The sequence below is a fragment of the Nomia melanderi genome, chromosome 6 (genome assembly GCF_051020985.1).
Source record: "Nomia melanderi isolate GNS246 chromosome 6, iyNomMela1, whole genome shotgun sequence".
NCBI lineage: Eukaryota > Metazoa > Arthropoda > Insecta > Hymenoptera > Halictidae > Nomia > Nomia melanderi.
In genome coordinates, this window is record NC_135004.1 from 9,628,382 (window position 1) to 9,652,123 (window position 23,742).

The 23,742-nt window shown below is 33.8% G+C and overlaps 1 protein-coding gene across 5 annotated transcripts in view; it reads right to left on the reverse strand.

Moving 5' to 3' along the window:
- Positions 1-23,742, reverse strand: part of LOC116433372 (semaphorin-1A) — a 635,674-nt gene that overhangs the window by 341,965 nt on the left and 269,967 nt on the right. For all 5 annotated transcript variants that reach the window (XM_076368704.1, XM_076368702.1, XM_076368703.1 and 2 more), the window contains 2 exons: positions 20,675-20,771; positions 12,891-12,942 (listed from right to left, as the gene is read on the reverse strand). In XM_076368704.1, the coding sequence (XP_076224819.1) occupies positions 12,891-12,942; positions 20,675-20,771 (149 nt within the window). The remainder of the gene's footprint in view (positions 1-12,890; positions 12,943-20,674; positions 20,772-23,742) is intronic.

Genomic DNA, 23,742 nt, shown 5'->3' on the forward strand with positions numbered 1-23,742 from the left:
AGGTTCTCGAGCTTCTCTGTCGTTCGCGAATAATAGAAATCTTAAGCGGCGCAGAAACGAAAAACAGTAAGGATAGGAACTCGTTTAAACAGAAGGGAAACGAAAAGTTCTTTGGCAATTTCGCATTGTTGAACGGATGAAAAGATGCCAAAGATGAAGGCGCATTTGTTCCGATCCGCTTTCGGAGTTCGTTATTCGTCTTTCAGGAATGACGATGGACGCGAATGGCAACAGGAACCGTGAACGAAACGAAGCGACCAACGATCAACAGAATCGTCCACTGCAACTTCGCCCCGCTCTTAACCTATTAACCGAAGGATTTGTTAGCTGCTGATACTTGAACTGACGCGAATAATGTGGAATTATAATAATCAGAAGCGATTTATATTGCGACGACTGCAACTGAAGCCGTGTATTACAAAACAGCACAAACCCACGTTTTGACCCCCCGTTGTATGATTTATTTCTTAACTATGATCGGTACAGCTACTTTCTCGTTAATAGTTTATTAGGAAAAGAACAAATTTTTATGCTTACTCTATGTCTATGTTTACTCCTAAAGTGTACGATTGCTAATAGAAAAGTAATATTTAACTTATATTTTAAAAAAATAGATAATAAATAATAGTTGTGACAGGATTGTGGATCTTCGCGAACGTTCATATTTTTAAGAACATAATTGGAAAAATAGAATTATGGTAGAAATTAGTGTTTAGTAACAAACATTATAGGAAGCAGTACACTTTGGAGATTTTCTGCATTTTTTGAGTCCTGTGTGTTCTGTGAATGTGGGAATCACTAAATAAATAGAGAAGAGAAGTTAAAGATAGGAAAGGATAAAAATGACGAGAATATTCGTCATCTCTGGCTAACAATTCCATATATATCAAACGTTAACTAATCGGATTCGTGAATATTTCGATCAAGAATAAAAATACGGATTCTTTGAAAGAGAGAGAGAAAAAATAGCAGCACCGATAGGAGATTATACTGCGATCAATTAAAGTGTTTATAGAAGATTCTGATCGACTATAGTTATAAGAATAACCGTTTTCTGCCAGGAAATTGAAAAATAATTTGACAGTTATTCCTTAAATAATAAATTCGAAAAGACTCGAATTAAACCTGCAGAGCTGATTTGACAGATGAAATGAATAATGAAATTTCGTTACTTGTGCGCTGACTGTTGATTTATTTTGAAATAAGTCACAGTCTGGCCGATAAAATTGAAATTTCTCTCGCGACTCATATCACAGTGATGTGTCTCGTGGTTTACGTTCATGATTTCATATTTGTCGACGCGAGTTTATTAACTTTGGAACGAAATTTAATGTTTGTATCTAACACATGTATCTGTAGAATTTAATTCATATGCATGTAACAAAAGTAAATAATGATTTCATATACATTATGGAAAAAGAATACTGAAAACATTAGTGACATTTTTTTGTAAGTCGTGATTTATATTTAATCCTTCAGTTCATTGTTTTCTTTAGTAGCAAACGTGAAACAATAAATCTTCTTAAATCATAAGGCGGAGGTATTTATTTGTAGATTATCATTTAAAAGCAATTTAATGAACTTATTCTCAATATAACTCACACATTAAGTAATTTAATAATAGGTCTCCGACAGCTAAAGTGTTAGATACAAATAAAATATCCATCTTCAAATTGGAGACGAATTATAAGCTGTTATAATAACGTATGTAATGACACACCCAATTTTATAATTATGACACTTGCTTTGAAAACGTCTCAAGAAAATTTCTCTAATGACATTATACTCTAAAGCGTGAAATCATACCACGTATGTCACTCGTAATTAATTGTTTAGGCTGACTGTGGGAAACAAGGAAGCATTTGACAGAGGAATGATTGAAGGACTTTCACTCCCCTGTGTGTTCGTGAAACACTATTCGACCCATTGCATTATAGATCATTAATAAATGACTCTTATGCAGGCAAAACCGCACTGGTATAATTAGGCCTTCATGGTTTTATCGAAACGTATAATTACAGCCAGCCTAAAACGAAGGCATAATGAATATCATAGACAGACGAATACATCGAAGCTTCTTGTTGATAATTTTCAAATTATCATATTATACACTATAAATAATATATTAACAGTTTCAAACAATTAAGATAATTTTAAACAAAAAATTTTTTGGAAGTTTTTGTTTGAACCTTTTCGAAGATTTGCATACATCTTTAATTTATTTCATATTATATACCTTTCATGTACATTACGAAGATACATAATATCTTTCATAACTGTATTTATATCGAATACTTTTTATAAACAAATACGTATGTTTTAATTTAATAAAATAAGAATCATTTATTATCAATTGCCTACACAAATTATCTGTGAGTAAATTTAACTCACAATAATATTTCTGTTGTACTCAGAGTTCAAGGTGCAGTTCTACATGAAATTTCATGAAAATTTTCAACTATATATATTACAGCTATATACGTGTATGTATAATCTCATAAATGAATTAATAAATAAATACATGAACACGATATCTGTTACTATTGAGTCAGAATATTTCTGTATCTATCACGTAAGGATTAATTCTGAATCCTATGTTCCGAAATTTGATAGTATCCATTAATTAAAATCAATATAATACCTTTTTCTCCTGAATGAAATGGAGCAAGTTGATGTTTTAAAATATATTTATAAAATTAGATCCCACATATGTTGAGATCTAATCAAATTCGAATTACTGAGTTTGTGAATAGCCAAGCCTCTGAATAATTTAACTCGTCAAAAATAGTAACTCGGTTAACATGTTATTACCTCAGCGGTCACCGGTCACCGGAACTTCCATATAACAAGAGAATAATTATAACCTGTAACATAATTGATGTCTATTCGCAGTACTAAACATTTTTATTTCAGATAACACTACACTAGATAATAGTGTAACGTATATATTGCGGCACCAAATAATTAATAATTCTTCCTTTTCAACATCGCTGGATAAAGGATAAGCAATACATAAAATGTTGTTTTTCGTGGCAGTCAACGTATTAATGGAGGTTTTAGTGTACTGCAAAAACAGGCAGGAAATCGAGCGTAACTCTGACACCGTTACACGGCTGTTTATGTAAGAAACGGTTCGATCAATCAGCCTGTTGTCATAGTAATAGAGTTTATCGTAATTGAAACGCGCGGAGGGAAGTGTCAATTATTATACATCATCGCCGCAACAGAAATTAATAATAACGTCCATCGGTGTTCTTTCCACCGGGACCGCTGCTAATGGATCAGCATTAACACGCGCGGTCATTAACACGGTAACTACCACTAGAATTTTTAGCGTTTTGTATAATATTACTTACTTTTTCATGAAAAAAAAGACAAGATATATTGGAATTAATTGTTAACGAATTGGTATCATAGTTCTTATGTTACATTATTATTTAATTACTAATCTTATTAACCCTTTGCAATCGAGAGGCGTCTTTCACTCGCCATTTGATTTGACCTAACAAAATTAGAATATTTAAAATTCAATTAGATTTTCGAAACTAACTTCCATAGTTAACAAGTTAGGTGACCAACATACTTCTAAAATAAATAAAACTTCTAAAATTACGTACTATAGAATTACGTTATCAGCATTCTGATAAGAAAATAAAAATCACATAGCACTAGGGCACTAGGATTCTGCTAAAAAAAGATAAAAATGACGTAACACTATGGTACTAGGATTCCACTGAAAAAAATAAAAATGACGCTGGGCTATGGTATCAGAAGAAAATAAAAATGACGTAGCACTATGGTACCAGGATTCTACAAAAAAAAATAAAAATGACGCTGGACTATGTTATCAGAAGAAAATAAAAATGACGTAGCATTATGGTACCAGGATTCTACAAAAAAAAAAAAACAAATAAAAATGACGTAGCACTGCGGTACCGGTATTCAGCGAAACAAAATAAAAATGACGTAGAACTACGACGTTACGGGCATTCAGCTAAAGAATTTCAAATGACACAGTATTACGTTGCCACTCTCGAATGTGTTAATGATTTTAACCTTATATTGTACTGCGCACTGGCAATGTGAGAACCATTTTATTTTTTTTCCTCGTGCGCTGAACGTACGCCGTTTCAGAATACGGAAACGATGATGGTGGAATAGTTTTGCTGGTTATATAACAGATGGGGAAACGCGTGACGACCTTCCGCCTCGGACAAGCTGATAATAAATAATCCAATTGACCGGATGGAAATCCATTTCTGGCAGACAAAATGGCTTCTGTAAATATTGAAACCGCGGAATCCAATGCAGCGCGAAACCGTCGTGTCGGATCGATGTAAGGATATTTCGTGAGGCGTCGTTCTATCGAAGAACGATTTGTCATTTGTTGCTCTGATTTATTGTCAAGCGGAAATACGAGTAGATTGATTTAACACTTGCATATAAAATATGTTTTGTATCGTATAAATATGGGTATTCATTTCTGTCGATGTATGTGAGTGAACTTTTTTGTTAATAGAAAAAGGAAATTCGCATTTGCGTGAAGTACATTAAATTCGAGAATTTTAGGTTGAACTAAGGTTGAATTAAACAAACGTTGTAAAAACATAGGTGTTGGTATTTAAATAATGAAACGTGTATGTAAATGCATTAGTGATTTTACTTCAAAATTCTTTGCAAGAAATATTAATGTTATTATTGTTACCTTTGTTCTTAACTAAGGTTATTACTAAAATATTTTCATTTTGATCCTGTAGTTATTGATTGATTGCTTGTAAAAGTTTGATCTCGTATAAACACGTTTATTGCCATTGAAGAGACTTCATCCAAGAAAGCACAAATATAGAGTACTAAAATTTTAACTAACTCGTTCTTAAAAGGCTCTCTGCGTTAAACATGTTCCCCGATGTAAGATATTTGAGTAGTAGAGAAGCCATGAAAAATTCAAAACTTCTTTACAAATGCAGGACATTAAAAGGGGAAGATAAAACCGCATTTTAAATATTAAAGGTGCAGAAGTCACAGAAACAGTGGATAAAAGCGAAATATAAATATTTCACGTTGAGTGAAAATGAGTCGTTGAATATGACAAACCAACGAAATGTAAGGACTCATGTTCGAGACTTTATTTTTACTTGAATTGTTTAAAACAATCTACATACAGTGAAATTTTGGATGTAAATTTCATTTCAAATTAATAAATGCAGAAACGTCGTTTCGGTTTCGTATACATCTAAGTAAAATAAAATATTGGTCTTTCTTGGAAAGATTGAAAAAACAAAAAGTACGTTAATACGAAGGTTTCATTTATAATCAATTTATAATCTAAATCTTAATGAATTCGACTGTTTGGTCAATTGAAATTTCGTTGCTAAATAGAACATATATAATCATTTATTTTCAAAGCGGTTATGTTCGTTCGTAAGCCTGAAAAAGATAGTGATCTAATTAATGCCCAAGAAAACTATTCTCATACTGAATTTAGATTTATATGAACAAACGAAATAGTGAACAATTTAAGTAAGTCCATCAGAATTTTTCTACTACTCATTTCCAAATAAATGGCCCAGATGTGACACTCAATTCATCACATTAATTACTATTACGAAAAACTAATTATTCCAATTACATTGAATAAACACGTACCCAAGATAATTAGCCACATAAATTCTCATCATTTGCAGCAAATTATTCCATACATATGTTTCAATAATTCATCTCTAATTATGTAAAGAATAATGAAAATTAGAAATTTTTAACAAGAATCTACTCTTCACAAAACTACATAACAAAAGACAAGGGTCACTGATTCCAAACAAATGGTCCACATCATTTTCGCCATAACCGGAAACGTAAACATTCCAATTCTGTAAAGTCCCAGCAATTTTTCCTAACACTATTTTCATCCGCAAAATGCATCGCGTTACGTAAACTCGAGATGCAGTCACCCAGGAAGTTTTTCAATCGACAACTGGTGGCTTCGACTACTTCGACCCAAGGAATCCCATTCCCCTGATTGTGTAACGCCTCAATGACATATCTTCGCCATTCATCCTTCGCCAGCCGCCGTAAGAATAATTGCTTTCAATTTATTACCCCGCCTATGACTACTCGGCCCCGCAGATAAAGGCTTTGATTAATACGTGTCGCCGTTCTATCAAGCACACCGCGAAGACGCGTGTATGCTTCCAGCGAGCCAAGTGCATCGAATCGATGAAGGACTCCGCTGCCATTCCATCGGCCGATCGCGTCGCCGTACTGTCTAGCGAGGGAGCGTACAACGAACTTTTTACATACCCGAGCTCCGAAGTCGTAAAAATTCTGAAAAAGTCGCGTAACCCCTTTGAGACCGATTACACAACACGCGTGTAATTACAAAGGAAGATACTGAAGACGGAAATTAAAAAAATAATGAAACTTTGTGTGAAAGTAGAGCAAGTCAATTCTAATACATTACAATTTTTGTTCGTGTCGAATTTCACTTTGAAGGGGCGAAACCACCCCTTGAAAGAAATGCAAATTTTTCTTTCCCGTGGATTATCTTAAAAACGGTAAGGGATAGAGAAAAAAAGGTTTAAAAAATATACATTGTCTTTCCGTGTCTGTAAAATTTCATTTTGCAATGATGTCTATAAAATTTCATTTTGCAATGTTGTCTATAAAATTTTATTTTGCAATGTTGTCTATAAAATTTTATTTTGCAATATTGTATATAAAATTTTATTTTGCAATATTATGTCGATAAAATTTTATTTTGCAATATTATAGATGTGAGAGGACAATGTATATTTTGTTGAAACTCTTTTTCTCTATCTCTTACCGTTCTTAGGATAATCCACGGGAAAGAAAAATTTGCATTTCTTTCAAGGGGTGGTTTCACCCCTTCAAAGTGAAATTCGGCACGAAAAAACTTGCAATGCATTAGACTTGACTTACTCCACTTTCACACGAAGTTTCGTAATTTTGTTGAATTTCCGGGTTCAGCATGTTCCCTTGTTAATAAAAAAGATCAATTACATAAAAATTAAATAAAGATCAAAGGTGTGTAAAGGTTAAAATTCGAATTGGTTTTAAAATGAATTTTCGGAATGAGTTTCGATAAGACAATAGAAATCTTTTCCAAATTTTCAATATAAACCAAAGAAAAGTATTGACTTTTGAAGATTGCTTTTTGAAAAAACCTTACCCTCGAATGGGTTAGCTTTCTCTGTAGGACGCACGGTAATTTTTTCTTCTTTATTAATTACTCATTTTTTTCTTTCTTTATTGATTATTTACTTTTTTCCATGAATTATTTTATTTTCCTTTTTTATTAATTATTAATTTTTGCCGTCTGCTATAGTGCAAGTATATATTTTTTAGACGGTATAACATAGTGAGAATTATGATACGAATGACTACTTAACTAAACCTGCTACTATTAAAATATTACAAGGTTGAGGTTTCATAGGAGTAGGATTCGAGTTGCACTGTAGTCAGAGCGAATTAGGAATTAATTTATATGAACTATGACCGTTTTCCATTCCAGACAGTGCAGAGATGGTCATTTCTAGGGTAACTGTCCACAATTGAGAATGCAATTCCTTATTTAACGGCTATGTTACTGTCCCATTTACATATTTTCGTGCATCAGAACAACACATGGTAAAGCAGTCAGCCGAATTTGCATGGCCGAACCTGGACGTAATCGGGTTTAGTTTCACATAGTAATAATAGTATACGTTTCCATCGTTACATCGTGTTATCCGTTCCACTTATTCACATAAAACAGATAGTGATATATGATATGTACTTGCCAACAGTTCGCTAAAATTGCCAAGTATTGTTAGGTTACAACAAAACACGTGTATACCTATATTATCTACGGAAATTTGACACAGACAACGATCAAGAGTTTTGTTGCGCAAGATATTCGAAACTAAATCTATGCTCCAAACGCTGGATTCCACGATGCATAATGAGAAAGTAATATTTATCAGGTACATGATCCGTAATTTGTAGATAGCAACGATAATAAATTCACTATAGAATTAATGAAGCTAAGTCAATTCAAAATTCAGACTTCAATTCAGGAAATAGAAATGATTACCTACACAAAGTATTTAGGAAATACGTACTTTGAAATATTTCATTCGTTAAATGCTGTCGATAAGGCAATTACTCGAAAGACATATTTCTAAATTAATATACCTACCAGCTTGCTAGAATGAAAACACGTTGCTAATACCGACAACGCATTACTTCGATTCATTTTTTACAAAAATGAATAATTTCAAAATATTTGATGCGAATAAGGAGCTTATAATACGATCAACCAATATGTGAACAATAACATAATTCATACAATGTTAATTCACGCGATAAGACTAAGTTTCAAAAAATTCCGGTCGATAAATATTCTGATTATTCGAGTTCCAACAGGTAAAGGGTTAGTAGACAACATCCCCAAAAAATAGCAAGCAATTATACGCAATAAATATTGAATAAAATATCGATACAAATGTATCGAGGGGTAGGTTGAGGCTGTTTGACTTCTCAGAATTTATACAAACGGACAGGACGAAGTATTTTCGCGGTGATCGAAAATGGCAGCGATTCCGCGTCACGTATTTTCATAATGCTTAAATCCGGCAAATAAAGATTGATCGGTCTGCCAGCGCTGGCTCGAAATCAATATACGAAAGAAGCTGCCGGTGGTATCGTCGACTCGGCGAGGGGCCCCGACTGACTTTTACTATTCCATTCTAAGCGAAAGAACGTTATCATGTGGAGATCTGTCTTCGATCGATCCTCCACCCTCGCAATAACTGCGTTACGTCTTTTCGAAGCCAAGATCTTCTCCTGTCGGCTCCACCCGCTCGTTCCTACCCGCGTAACTTCATCTTCTCCCACACCTTCACGCGATTTTCACCCTTTGCACGAGGTGATCTCGCAGTTTCGCGACCCGCGCCCTCAAGGAATCAATACGAAGTTTCCGATCCTGGAATCCTTTCGTTACTACGTCGTAATCCGATCGATGCAGCGATGTGCTCTTGCTTGCTTATTATATATTGTTATGTATCATTATATATTATTATATGGTATTATATAGTATTGTACATTATTATATATTATCATATAGTAATATATAGTAGTATATAGTAGTAGTATATATTATTATATATTGAAAATATAATTGGCAACGACAGACATCTATGGACTCGATTTGATAAAACTATAATAAATTTAAAAGAAAAACGGATTTCGATCTCCATAACAATATTTATAAAATAAGTTAGTTAAATAAACCTGATTCATTATTCCATTAGAAAACCAACAATACATAGTATTATATATTACATTTTATATTGTACTATTACTATTTTATTTTATTATTTTATAATATTTCATACTACTATACGTGTTATTATTACTTCACATTATACATTTATATTACAAATGTATAAATGTAATATGTTATATTATTGTATTGTGATAACACTATTTTATTTTATTGATTTATAATATCTAAGATTATTACATATATTATTATCTGATATTATATGCGGGAGTTTGTTTTAGTGTCTTGTACAATTGGCGAAATTCACAACCGAATTGTATGTTTATGGGTAGATTCTGACTGTTCCCGATAATTTCGTGGCCATCATTCCCGCAGGTACCAAAGAAATTTGAATTAAATTCAGAGTGAGCATTGTCCAAAGTAGCGCGAAAATAAATTAAACACATAGTTCCTTTAACCAAGTTTCTTGAAAAGAAAGTACATAATGCATAAAGAACGCCTCAGAATCTTATAAATGATAATTTCTTGTCTTCCAATGTAAACTTTATTATCCAAATTTCTTTATTCAGTCTGTTCGGAAACTTGTTAAGAATCACCATAAAAAGTTTGATCGAACTCGCCCCTGTAAGCACTGGTAAAATAGGTTAAAATGAAAGAAAAATACCGTTTTACAGGAGAGCTATTTTTTCGAGAAACCGTTTTGATCAATTAGTTTTTATCGATTTATCTTGTTGAATTATCAAATGAAACGATATTAAAAAATTTATCCAATAGCTAACGATATCAAAAAATTAAGATCTATTAATATTTAAATTTATGAATATATATACTTTTCATTTCGAAAATCAAAAACATTATCGAAAAAGATTTATAATTTCAGAACCGACAATGAAGAAAGATGTCATTTGGAAAATTCTTTCCTGGTGATGACTTGCGTGTCAATTTAAGTTACAGCTTGTGTTATTATAAAACCCCAAGTCAGCCATTTTAGTAATTAAATTATTCATAGTCTAAATATATTTGCAAATATTAAACTTAATAACAGTGACGACATAAAATAATTTAATTTATGATATACTTCATTTGTTTACTAACACAATAAATATTATTTTACCATAGAATACATTATATTAAAAGAAGAGTGTATATTTTGTACTAAATAGTATAAAATATTCAAAACATTTTAAAATACCATGAATCCTTTTTTGCAGGAACAACAGAACCACAAGAATCAATGAAATAATGTCTATAGCCATACCACAGAACATTTTCACGCGGCTAAATTAGATCAATATTTTACCAAACAGAACTGAAAGCCCCATGAAATGGCACACCGATAAATAGGTTGATACAAAAGTATCAATTTCGGATACAAAGGTATCGATAGTACCAGAAAGCACCTCGATTCTATCGCTGCTTACGCGGAACGGACGTGTCCGCAGTAGATGTTACGCGGATTGTCTCGATTTCCCTTAGACCCCCTTGATGGATTGACTCACAGAGGGTGAGTAATACTATGAATCAGAGGAGAGGGTTGTTTGAATCACTTCGAATAAATCTAAGATAAGTAGTCGACTGGAACTACGTGAATTGGAACTTTTAATCCGTAATGCCAATAATTATTCGCTATTCGTAATAATTAATTTTATTTACTATAACATCGCAAGTATACAATGGACAAACAAAGAAAAGGAATTTTGTTGATTGAAACTGAAATTTCAAAGCCTCTGAAGTGTTTCTGCTAAAATGGAATACATAACATTCTAAATATAAAATAGTCTGTAAAATTCTAATTCGAAAGGTATGATTTAAATGTCATTCTGATTATATCGAGTTATTTCATACTTCACGGTTTGATAGTTTATCAATTTTAAATATATTCTTAGTTGTTTAAGAACAATTTTTAATTCCTTGAGAATAATTAATTAACTGGAACGTTACGTATTCAAACAATCTGGAGTTTGATCAGTTTATTCCAATAATAAAGTAAGAATTTCAAATGAATATCCAATAATAAAATAAAATGTAGTGATTAGCAGTAAGATTTTTTTGATAAATAACTCAGTATAAAATTTTCAAATTTTTCGCAGATCAAATTTACCACAACTTATTGAGTGATTCAAGTAAATACTTTCTGGCTTAAGAATCGCGGCCAGTCGTAAAAGTCGATCGATAGTTTCTCACTGTTTGCGAAGAGATTCGAGAAACGTGGATTACACATAAAGCTCGAGAACCATCTATTATCATGCAAATCTATTCACCCTTCCATTTGGCCCGTGTTAGATTTGTCCATAGAAGCTGACATTTCTACTTTTAACACTTTTACTGGGTACCATCGAATCCTTCCAACGTTTTCACGTTTCTGATGCCACGACGAACATTTACGGCTTGGTATTAAATGAATCAATAATAAATGATCCACTATTACCATACAATAAATCTATTTCACAGTTATACATTACATTATCGTTTCGTATTTCATTTTACACGTTATTTACGTTGTATCCGCTGACGTTGATACAAAGCTCAATAGCCTTAATTCTCCTTAACACTAGAACCTCCGAGCGGTTAACACGATTAACACGTAATCCTTAAAAAATTGTAACAAAATATTTTTTCGTTCCTTTGTATATTCATTATAATGTTCAAATAAAACTTTTAAAATCATTTCGGATATTTAACGCTTTTAATATTTCAATAATTAAAATAAGAAAATTGAAACCCATTTTATCGAACACGGCAATCCTATTATTAACTAATTTACAAGCGTCGCTCTTTGTCAAATAAAAAGCTATTTCTTCAAATTAAAATTCTCCTGTTTACCATCAACGATAATACCCAACAAAATTCTGAAATAAACGATACACTAGATTCCCCAATTTTCATACCACAGTACTAAACTTGTTCTTAAATAATCAATTTTTCTTTCATTACGCTTCGATAACAGAAACATTTCGGACATATATTTCACAATTTCTTATACAAATCATCGATCCATGGCGAAACGATAGGTTCTCAATTAGAAGAAATAAATGTTCGTCCCGGGGAGAGCGACGTTCGTAAATCAATTAAGGGGAATTAAAATTTGCATGAACATCCACGGCCTGTTTACTAATTGATTCGGCTCCATCATAAAACGAAACAATCGAACCAATGAAAAAGCGCATCGAAGCAAAGGAACCGAAGGAACAGGAGCCGGAGTCCCGTTTGGTCGCCACCCCCGCGATTGAATTTAATTTATCGCTATCGATGGTGGATCGTTTTATTATTTTGTCCCGTGCGCTGTTAATAATATACACACGGCAAATGAATATCATTCCCGGGAACGTTTTATTCCCAGCGTCGTTACACGCTGGCTATATTTCTTCCCTCGAATTAAAAACACTCGCAACATTTCCGCGATAAAATCGGGAACTGACTCGCGGCAGAATTTTCCCGATTCCAGATAACCGGCCGTTGTTTTTTAAAACACCACCGGCGCCCGCGGATTCGAACGGAATAACGTAATCTAGATCGCTCAATCATTCTTTATCGAGCGTTCAGATAACCAACGTGCAACGAAACCCTTTTGTGTGTATGTGTGAGTGTGTGCTCAGCGTTCTCCACTCACCTGGTCGACGATCTCCGATAGGTCGTGCAGACTTATGTTGTAAATGGCGTTCCTGAAAAAAAAGAACGAAACGAGAACGTTAAGTCTTGCACCCGTAAATCCTTCCTTGTAATCTGTCCGCATCTACCTGCCCCCTACCCCGCGAATTATTTCAGCGTGTTTGCGTAGGCATTGAGGGTAGGTATTGGCACAGGATCCGGATTAACCCATTCAAGATTAAATACACACCTAGTATCCTATTAACCGTGGGATACAGTTTGAAAAATCTCTCGTTTTGCGTTTAATGAAATGAAAAAATAAAGTGTGCACTCGTTAAATACAGGGCGATTGCATCCAGGGTATATTTTAACACGTTTAACGCGTTTAACGCGTTCACTCAATTAAACGATGAATATTTGATAATATTTCTGTATTATAAATAATGCTACCTAGTGCGGTGACATGTCTTTATTATTCTTTTCTTTCTAGTAAGAAGAAATCAGAGGATGATTCCATGTTATGAGGACGGACAGAACGTACAATATTAACCAATAGATAATCACTTTCGTTTTCTGTTAATGTCTCGATAATCAAGCCAAATCTGGCAAAATAGTAATTTTTCTATAATTAGAAGTCAAATGAAATATTTAAGTTGGTGAGGTTGGGAAAAACAACTTCCACGAGAAGACGTTTAATAAAGATTGACGGGACTATAACTGTCACTAGAATATAACGAGATCTTTAATAAAGCAACAAAATTTTCTTTCGATTTCAAATTCACGGTTGCTGCATAAAAATCTATATCCGCAGAAGGATCCACGGTCTAATCGTGGATGTAATTCGATAATGGATTTTAACGTGAAACCTGATATTGAAATGATTTATTCACCGTCGCGCGAGTATTGATCATATTCGTTATTCACGCTAAAATTAATATTGAATCCAATATCCTAATGAGTCGAACTATGGAATATTATCGCGTACTCGTGAGTTTTCTGCGAGGCACGCGTAAGGTATAAGTATATTACTACCTACTGCATATATTCGATAATAAGTTCCGTACTAAATTAATTAAGTTTAGTATTAAGTTAACGCGGTTATTAAGCCCCTGCCGACATATCGCCTTTAATACGTCACATGTAGCGTAACTTAGAAACTTCATTTACGCGCACTCCCTTACGCAATTACTTCGTTTAATCGTGACAAAGCCGCGCGATAATATTCTTCGCTCATCTAATTAACGAATTTCTCATTACCGCTACAGTTCACAATGAAAAAGTGCTAAATAATCACCAACGCGACGTGCGATTGCATTTTGTGTCAGATTTAATCTTTTACAAGGAAACAGCCCCGAGACATGAAATATATTTGGTTTTTTATCGTATATCGTTAATTAAGGATGGGACAGATTAAATGATCATCAGCACTCATTAGGAACTTTATATTATCGTTATTATTAGTATTTTTCATTTTGGAAGTCATATTCGGAAGATTATTAACCAGAGTAATTTGTGCTTTTTGTATTGGGAGATGAAACGTTTAATAAAGACTTTAATGTTGATTAAATATGAGACGGTGAGTTCAGGTCGTTTAATTTGAAAATATACTTAATGTAAGTAAATTCATTTATTTCGTAGACATTTTAATTTGACTAAAGGTCTAAAAGAAATTTAGGGGACATAGGAAATTATCAACGATAGTCCATATTGGACAGAATGATAACGACAAAAGTATTCGAATAATGATTTCAAATTTCCAAATATATCAGACTCGATACTCAGTATAACAGAAATAACAAAATTTAACGTGGTCGTTGAACGGTATTAAAAAAGGCATTTAATCCCCCCTACAAAGTAAGATTCATCAGACTAAAATCAATAGAAAAAATTGTGAAAGATAATATATACATGAAAAGGGTAATATATTAAATGATATTTTATAATGAATATAGTCATAAAGAATTTCGCTGTTCCACAGCGCACACAGGAGAATTTGGTTATCGATGTGTATTATCCTTTGAAAAAGTGCAGTCTATTATGGACTAACTAATCCATTAACTGTAACAATATCACGCATCGATAGCCGACAATCGATCGCAATGTCTATTGTGTAGTTAATGTAAATTTTCACGGGCCCGTTATTTTAATATTCATTTCATGACTTTATTTTCCAACGGCGGAACCATTGCGTGGCTATCAAAGATAAAATAGTTCCTTTGTCGGCGATACGTTATCCCGCGCTGGCGTTGACATAAAAAAAGATGAGAAATATTTTTCCCCTGTGTTGGACCACTTTTTGCGATTCCGTGTAAAGAATTTGTGATGGCCGTTACAGTGCAATTGATATCGGCACGAAATAAAGTTTCTCTTTTCTGTCGTTCTCTTTTCCCTTCGACCGCGCAATAATTAGTTTCTCTCCCACTGATCTCGCGAAAATGTTGCCGCGGAGATAAGCAACGACAATGATGACGCGGTCTGCGAACCATGCGACAACCCGGCAATACAAGTTTTCATGAGAAAGGAAATCCATTGAATGCAATCAGGATTCTCCCCCTCGTGAACGATGTTTCGATAAACAGTGCGATCAAAGTTCTCACAAAGTAGGCATAATGCCCTGTGACCCATGGCTCGAGAGAATCATGAAATGTTACGTGAAGAAATAGATATTAAAAAGCATTTTTACGATATTCATTTTCACTGTGATGAACTACGAAGTAACGAATTGAATGTTCTTTTTGGTGGAAGGAACAGTGTGAATTATTAATTGATATATTATGCTTCAAATTATTCTGTTTGGGTAGATATTAGTATATATGTTCTGTGTTAAGGAGGGTGATTTCACCTTAAAAAATAGCTAAAAACTGTGGAATCAAATTGTCCATTTAAAATCTCGTTTTTAAAAAATCAAAGGTGAATACCTGTCAAGTACACATGCTTTTGCCTAACTTCTGTTTGAAAACGGATTGTACAATCGACGTTATGTCACATGCAACAATAAGCTAAAAAGTGTATTACAACATTTTTTATTTGAGGCTTTATTTTCGAAAACGTCGAAAATTTGAACATGCTTCGCCGACAGTTATTTAAATCCAGGTGCGCGCGACAAATTTTCAAACTGGATTTCCACCGGAACGATATTTCAAACGAAAACATTTTATTCTTATATTCATCAACTTTTTTCGTGTTTTTTTTCATGTAAAATAACCTCCTATGAATTGTATTAATAATATTTCATTGAATTAGTTTTATTTTGCATGTCTTAGATAAATAAAAATCTAGATTGGGAATGGACAAATTTTATTGCATTATATCAAATGCATTGAAACTTTTTATTTGAACATCTTACTAAAACGTGCATTGCAGATATCTTCAACGTCTGAAATATCAATAAAAAGTAAGTCTAAATTGCAGGAGAATATCCTCCGAGGTAAACTTTCTTATTAAGAATATCAAATTTAAATTTCTCCATTCACCTCTATCAATGGCATCAGATTATGGTTCAGTTAAGTGCACTTACAGTTAACTGACACGGTACCCGAATAAAAATTAATTTGCAATCGATTTTAGTAATTTACAAAAATAGAATTTCTCTTCGCAGCTAATGGAAATTCTTCTGTCCAAAATTAGCGTAGGTATTAAATATAATAAAAATTCAATTTTTCCACGGGTCACACGTAATTCATTTTACGCTGGACTAAATTATTCTTCCAAAAACACACAGTTCGAGAATCATGTTAATTCCAAGCAAACAAAATTTCGAAAACATTTTCTTAAGAATATTCAGTACTGATAACTTTTTAATCCTTCGCGTACGAATCGTCTCATTAAATTCTTAAATATTTACAGATTAGAAAGTCCCAATTATCACGTGGAATATATAATTTAATATTTAAAGAAAAAACGTAGTCGACTTTGCTCTATCTGCGATATTTAATCCAATGATATGTAAATTCAATGTATAATTTAATTTTGCGTAAGAAGTCTGTTACGCGTTTAAATCGGAGATTGCCTTTAGCAAAGGGTTAATTATTCATGAAAGCTGAAGGATAATTCCTGCTCAAAATATCTCGACTCTTGAGCCACATTCGAGACATTGGTTCACGATAATCAAGTTGGCGAAAGCGTTGAGCTTACTATTAGAATTACATTGGTTAGCCAAGCAACTACCTAGCTTGGTAATAACTACAGATTGCTAACCGCGGTTTACTTTAACCACGGAGCCATCCGCGATTGTAAATATCAATTCCAGAATTGTGCCCAATATTAACACGTTAAACAAGGTTCTATCGTAATGGGTGAAATTATCGAATAGAAATGTAGAACGATTTTCATTGGTATCACGTGGTACCGTGGGATATAAGATATAGGAAATATAAACAGGAGAAAAGACAAAAATTGAAAAACCAATTGATCGGACAATATAAAAATCGATGTGAATTTAAATAGCTGAATTCTTTCTTTCTTAGATTGAATCTTAAATAGATTAATAATAGATACATACACTTGTAGCGTGTACATTAAGATAAAGATATTCAGATCCCTTAATAATATTTCTTAATTGTTTTATATATTCTAAATGATATTTCACGGAAATATTGAGAACAATTTAAACTTTATGAATTACAAAATAATATATCGAAAAAAAAAATTAATGTAATTAAAGTACAATACTACTATGAACCAGCTTCTATGTTAGTGTTACATTTTGTTCTTTAGAAATATGGAAATCTAAAATTTGTAAGTTTATTAGCATCTATTGTCTCGGCATTTAATAAGCAGAATTTATAAGGACTCCCTTGGTTTTTGCTCTCATCTTGCAATTGGTAAATGATAAATTGAGCGCATGACTCCCGCTACTGGAATTACAAACCAGCCAGATATTAGCGAACAAACTTATTGAAGTAGTATATTCATATAATGCAAGATCCGCTTTATTACGATATTCCTGATAATAAGTCTTTAAGAGCATTTCCATAGCAAATTCGATAAATCGGTGGTTCAGCAAAATTTACCCTCAATAAATGGAGTAGTAGGTACTTGCTATAATACTTCGTCGACGGTGACCTATGTATTATAGTATGGAACGTTTTAACGGAAATAAATTAACCTGTTAACTGTGGAATTTAATATGAAAAGCCTCTCGTTTTTCGCGCAGTAAAATCGAAATATGAAATGTGCACTCGTCAAGCGCAGGGCGGATGCACCTGAGATATATTTTAATGAAAAACCAAAGCAAAACAAAGAGGAGTTGCATGTTTATCTGAAAAAATAAAGAATTCATCGATGAAAGAATTAGTATCATTTCAAGCTTTAAAATGACGTGTATACTCGTCAAACGCAGTTAACTGGCCAAGAGGAGAACAATATTTAAGCTAGATTTAGTTTTTCGTCCACATAATCAACAATATTTGTTAGGAAACATACCTGTATCTCGTTCTGTTTCATTTATCTCAGTTTTTCTTTTCTAAATACAGCATTTATGCTCAGATCTACGTACAAGTAAAAAGTGAAACAAAGAATAACTGCGTCCATTTTCTTGAAGTAAAGGTGTATACAAATGATTCAAGAATTTTTCTTTGTTTTTTCGTAAATTATTAAGAACAAAATTATCCTAACGAGCGCAGTTATGATAGAAATCGTAGGGCAAGGGGTTAATATACGAAACCTTGAAGTAAAATAATTGTATTCCTTAATTTATGTACGATTGTTCTTTACGTTACCTTTGTAAACATTATTCTTACTTAATTAGAAAGTAATACACATTTATAATGAGAAAATTCGTCCAGTGCAAAGGGTTAAGAACAACTCTATGTCATACTTGTGAAATTCAGGGGTTGAAAATATAATCCCGAAGAACTGTGTACGAGCATCGTTTCTTGATTCGAAACTCCGCTTACAGAGTTCGCGGGACTTCCGCCTTTAAAGTGAACATGTCGTGCGAAAAGCGTCGGGAAGGTGTTCAAAGGCACGAAATACGATCCACTATCACAACGAAATGTGTCACGGACGGAATTCGAAAACATAAACCACAGTCAACTGGAATCCAGTTCGTGTTCTCTCCGTGCAACGATTTAGAATTTACGATTTTTTCTCCCCTGGGAGATTTACATTTCCTGAGTTTACTTCCTGCCAGGAAAAGATTGTACGTTCGAGGGACACGTTAATGTATAATATCTGCATTTATTCTAAACATTTGCATTTACGGAACAGCCAACGGTTGGTTACAGAAATTCATGCGCGCGACGTTTAACACGTTAACTGCTATGGCGGTCTCCAGGGACCGCTACCAGAATCTCCCATGGGGCCATGGCGGTCCCCACGGATCTGAATGTAAATATTAGGACTACCGAAAAGCATGTTTTTGAATTAAAAGAAAATATTAGGTCGTATAAGCAAAATGCTATATTTCATATTACACGACATAATAATACTTTTTTAATATATTTATTAATATTTACTGAGCAATATAATTCCCACCGTTACTGATGGCTTTTTCCCAGTGCGATGGACAGTGAATTCCATTTCTGTGGAATCACTCATCTTTAGAAATTTGAGACATTATCGGCCAGAACGAATATAAGTATTAAAAAAATGCTAAAAATAAATGAAGATAATACGTAATTACTAATGTATCAATATTTACGTTAATTGTAAACGAAAAAAGAAAACAGTGGAAGAAATTTATCTTCATGTATTGTTTAGATATTATTAGATACAGGTACTTATGGGTGCCAGTTTTTTGACAATATCATATTCATTCCTTTGAATATAATATTGAATTGAATTTGAAAAATGAACTTTTCCAAGAAGAACGACAGAATAATCACCACTAGGCTGTGGACTGCTGACTTGTGTGTATTTATAACAATTACAAGTTCAAAAAACATAAAACATAAAATACAATTACGTTCAGTATCATTCAATATGTACAACATAATAAAATTCAACATCATAATTATTTCACTAAATGACAATTAACAGAACAAATCATACCAAGAAAATGTCATGTTGAAGAAGTCCGCAGTCCAATCATCATAACAAGTACCAGCCCCAGTCCCCGTCTCATTAAATAAAGTACCTACTCCGATACCGTAAGATTTCCACGTGAATTTATTCCGCAGTCGGCCCATCAAACTTTAACGCAATCGTATCGCATTCGCGACAACAAAAAATTCAACTCAACAGTCACTTCGCCGTATTAACCAAACACTTAGCCGTTTGCTTTGCGTCATGCGTTTCCCGAGGACCCTCCGATTCCATTCGCTCATCCCCCGTCCCCCCACGAAAATATACCGTACAAAATTATATTTGCAGAAGGAGTCGAGACGAGGAAGTCGAAAGAAAAGCACGGTCGCAATAAAACGCTAATGTTACGGTGACTACAACAGTAGCTAAGGGGGTTGGAGGGTCGGGGGTGGCGGAGACGTTTTTCCTTTCTCGTTCCTCAGTCTCCAGTAATTGAAACCAATTTATTCCATATCAAATACCCCCGGTGGCTGGTCTGGCCGATCGATCTGGGGGAGCACGACTCATGTAAAATTAAAGAGGACACGTCATAAGGGGCTGCAGGCAGCCTCATAGCCGGCGATATCGCGTCATCGGGCCCCGTGCCGCGTAATCAAGGGAGTGACTCGCCGGAAACTTGGTGCCTCGCGATCGAACCGACTGGAATCTAACCGATGACCATCTGGTGACCCCTCCCAGAGGCTCTCCGCCCCCCTTTCGACCAATAGTTTCGCCCCTCACCACCCCACGCGTTTCCTCGTTCCCAGCAGCCGAGAAAGAATCGAATCACGTAACAATTACCTGGCGCCAATCAGGATGGAAGTGGTCGCGCGCTCCAGGAGCTTGAAGTGCTCCACGTGGCTGTCGTTTCCCAGGAACCGCTGGCCAACCACCTCGCCTGTAACAGACAAACCGAACAGACATGTTAACCGAGTCGAACCATTAATTGTTCAACGTTTCTAACGATCTTGGAGTAACTTATTCTACGGATTGGGGTCGGTTTTAACTTGCTCCGAGTGAACGGGGTGTAAAGGGTTCCTTGACGGAGAGTTGTTGGCGTGTTTGAAGGGTGGATGGATAAATGGGTAAATAAGGGAATGGTGTTAACTTCTAATAATTGAAATACAAATTATAAATAATATATAAAGGTTCTTTTTATTAATGAGAGAGTGAAATAAACCCTTTGCACTCCAGGGGCGCCTCTCAGTCGCCAATTGATTTGACACAGTAAAATTGTAAAGTTTAGTATTTCATATTAAAGTTCGTGTCAATATGTGAAATATTCAAATGAAATAGTTTTGTTCCTCAATTTAAGTGCGATTTCTGGTTAAGTCGATTTTAGAAAATGTCGTTTGTATCTCATTAGAAAATTTTGAATATTTCTAGTGAAATATTTCTGGAGTCCAAAGGATTAACCCTGTGTACAGTAATATGAAAAATATAATGCTTTGTTATCGTATAGTTCATGAAAGCTTTATCTACCTGTATAAAATTCATAAAAAAATCAGTATGTTGGTGTATGTGTGATACATAAAGTGTAGTAATTCCATAATTAATTACAAAATTTATTGGACAGTGGATCTGTGCACAGGAATAAATAAAATATGCAAAACACAATTTTGCCGTACGATGTTCAATCTTGATGGAAACTGAATGAGAATATTTACGGGTCACGTGCACTTCCAAATATGCCTGTCTATTGCATCTGTCTATTACTCACCATGCTGGTAATAGACAGGGGAGACCAATATGGTGAGTAATAGACAGATACATTAGTTGCAGATGCATTGACCTTGATCATGGTAACATACTATATGTAGTCCATTCTATTGTAACCAAATTATACTATTAATTTTTTCCTAATAAATGTATTTTATCTATTACAGTTAAAACTTTATTGATAAATGAATGAAGAAAGCTCAGTAAGAAATATAATTTTATTCAACATTTCTGATTTATATCCGCAAGCAACATTAGATACTCCAGCACTATATTATTAATTGCAATATATCTTGTGTGTTATAGGCATAGATTTCATCATGTGTTCGTTAGAATAATAATTAATAGCACGAGCTGCTATCTTACTCCTGTCTTTGACCGATTTTGTTGTCGTAAATGACTCCGTGTGCATAAAATCCGCGTAAACACGTACGTTTGCTCTTACGTGATGAAATTTATGAGTCAGTATGCGCTAAACACGTTATACCACGTTACAGCGTAATACACACCTGCTGTAGAGGATTTAGTAGCGCGTTCAGCAGAGTGAATTATACAATCTGGTAAACAGTAAATTTTCAGGTAAAAATGTAAACAAAAATTAATTAAATAAAAACCTTTATATATAAAAGAAATTTTCTTTAGAAATCAAGATAGCGATATATCTAACCGCGTTCTCTGACTTGTACTAATTTACATGTTTCTATAGTAACTTTCGTATGAGACTCTTATTTATTAACATATTCATATGATTCTGTACACGTACGTCTGTAGCGACTATCCTAAAATTTCCATATAATGGACTGCATATAATTCATCACCCAGGAGTTAATATTTTACTGTCTCAAAATTAGATGTGCTATTTCACTTAAATTTCTTTTTACGAATAAAAGGGTTTAATATAAATTACGTTAAAAGAATGATCAAAAGATCACATAATACAAATAATATAAGAAATTTTCTACACATCTTCATCATATATCTAAAATCACAAGAACCAATTCAAAATTTTGAAGAAACCTTGATTGCAATTTTCACAAAGAATAACTCCACACTATTAATAAAGTTAAATACTCGCTTATATAAATACACGTAACTGTAATTACCAAAAAACAATTTCTACCTAATTAATCTAAAAATACAAACACTGCGTGAATGGATACTATATTACTTTATTGTCAAGCAAACACGAAACACGATATGATCGAAATTAGAGAGTCGAGGAAACAGGAAAATGAATATCGACGTCGTTACATCAATCACAGTCAACAGAAATTGCCAAAAAGCGCTGCTCACTGTTCCTATACCAAGAAGTCGGTCCCAGTGAATCGTGTTAAATGATCTAGACAAAATTTCCAATTCCTCGCATCGGAGAGACCCGCTCTCGCGACCCGCGGCTCGTCACCGCGCTTCCCTCTCGCTTCTCGTACGATAATGCTCCCCGATAAAACCACCCATCTCCCGTTTCAGCGATTCTACCGGTGAGCCGCGATTACTTCCGACGATAACGATCGACGGGCGACTGTATAACGTCCTGATCGAGGAACAAAGTCGGAAAGTTCGTTCTACTACGATCATGGGGGAGGAACGTCTCTGAATTTTCAACTATGGCGGCTTTATTCCTGCGCCGGGAAGGGGTCAAATGAAGAAAAGGGGCAACCTATAGGCCATCAGAAAAGCTTGAAGAAATGTACTCGAAAATAAATATAATATTATTATTATAAAATGATCGAAAGCTCTTGTCGTTTTATTTTTCAATATGGTGCTTATATTGTAATACATGGATAAGTATGAAAATAAGGATTGATACGAAAATTTATATGAAGACGGTACTTAAAATAGGGATAAACAGAAATTTAGGACTTTTATAAGAGTTACTTACAATGAATATTAACATATTTATCATATTAGGTTAAGCAAAAAGTTTCGTGCCATTTCTAAATGAAGATTAATGGACAATTTCATTTCGTTAAAGTAAGCTTCATTGAACTGTGTTTATTCGTATTCTGTTTGGGAACTTTCTATTGTGTTTTAGTATACTTGTTAGTAATATTTATTCGTACTTTATAATATAATAAATATAAAATTTAATAATCAAACGACGATTAATAAATAAAATGGCAAGACTTTTTGCCATCTTAATGAAACGCCTC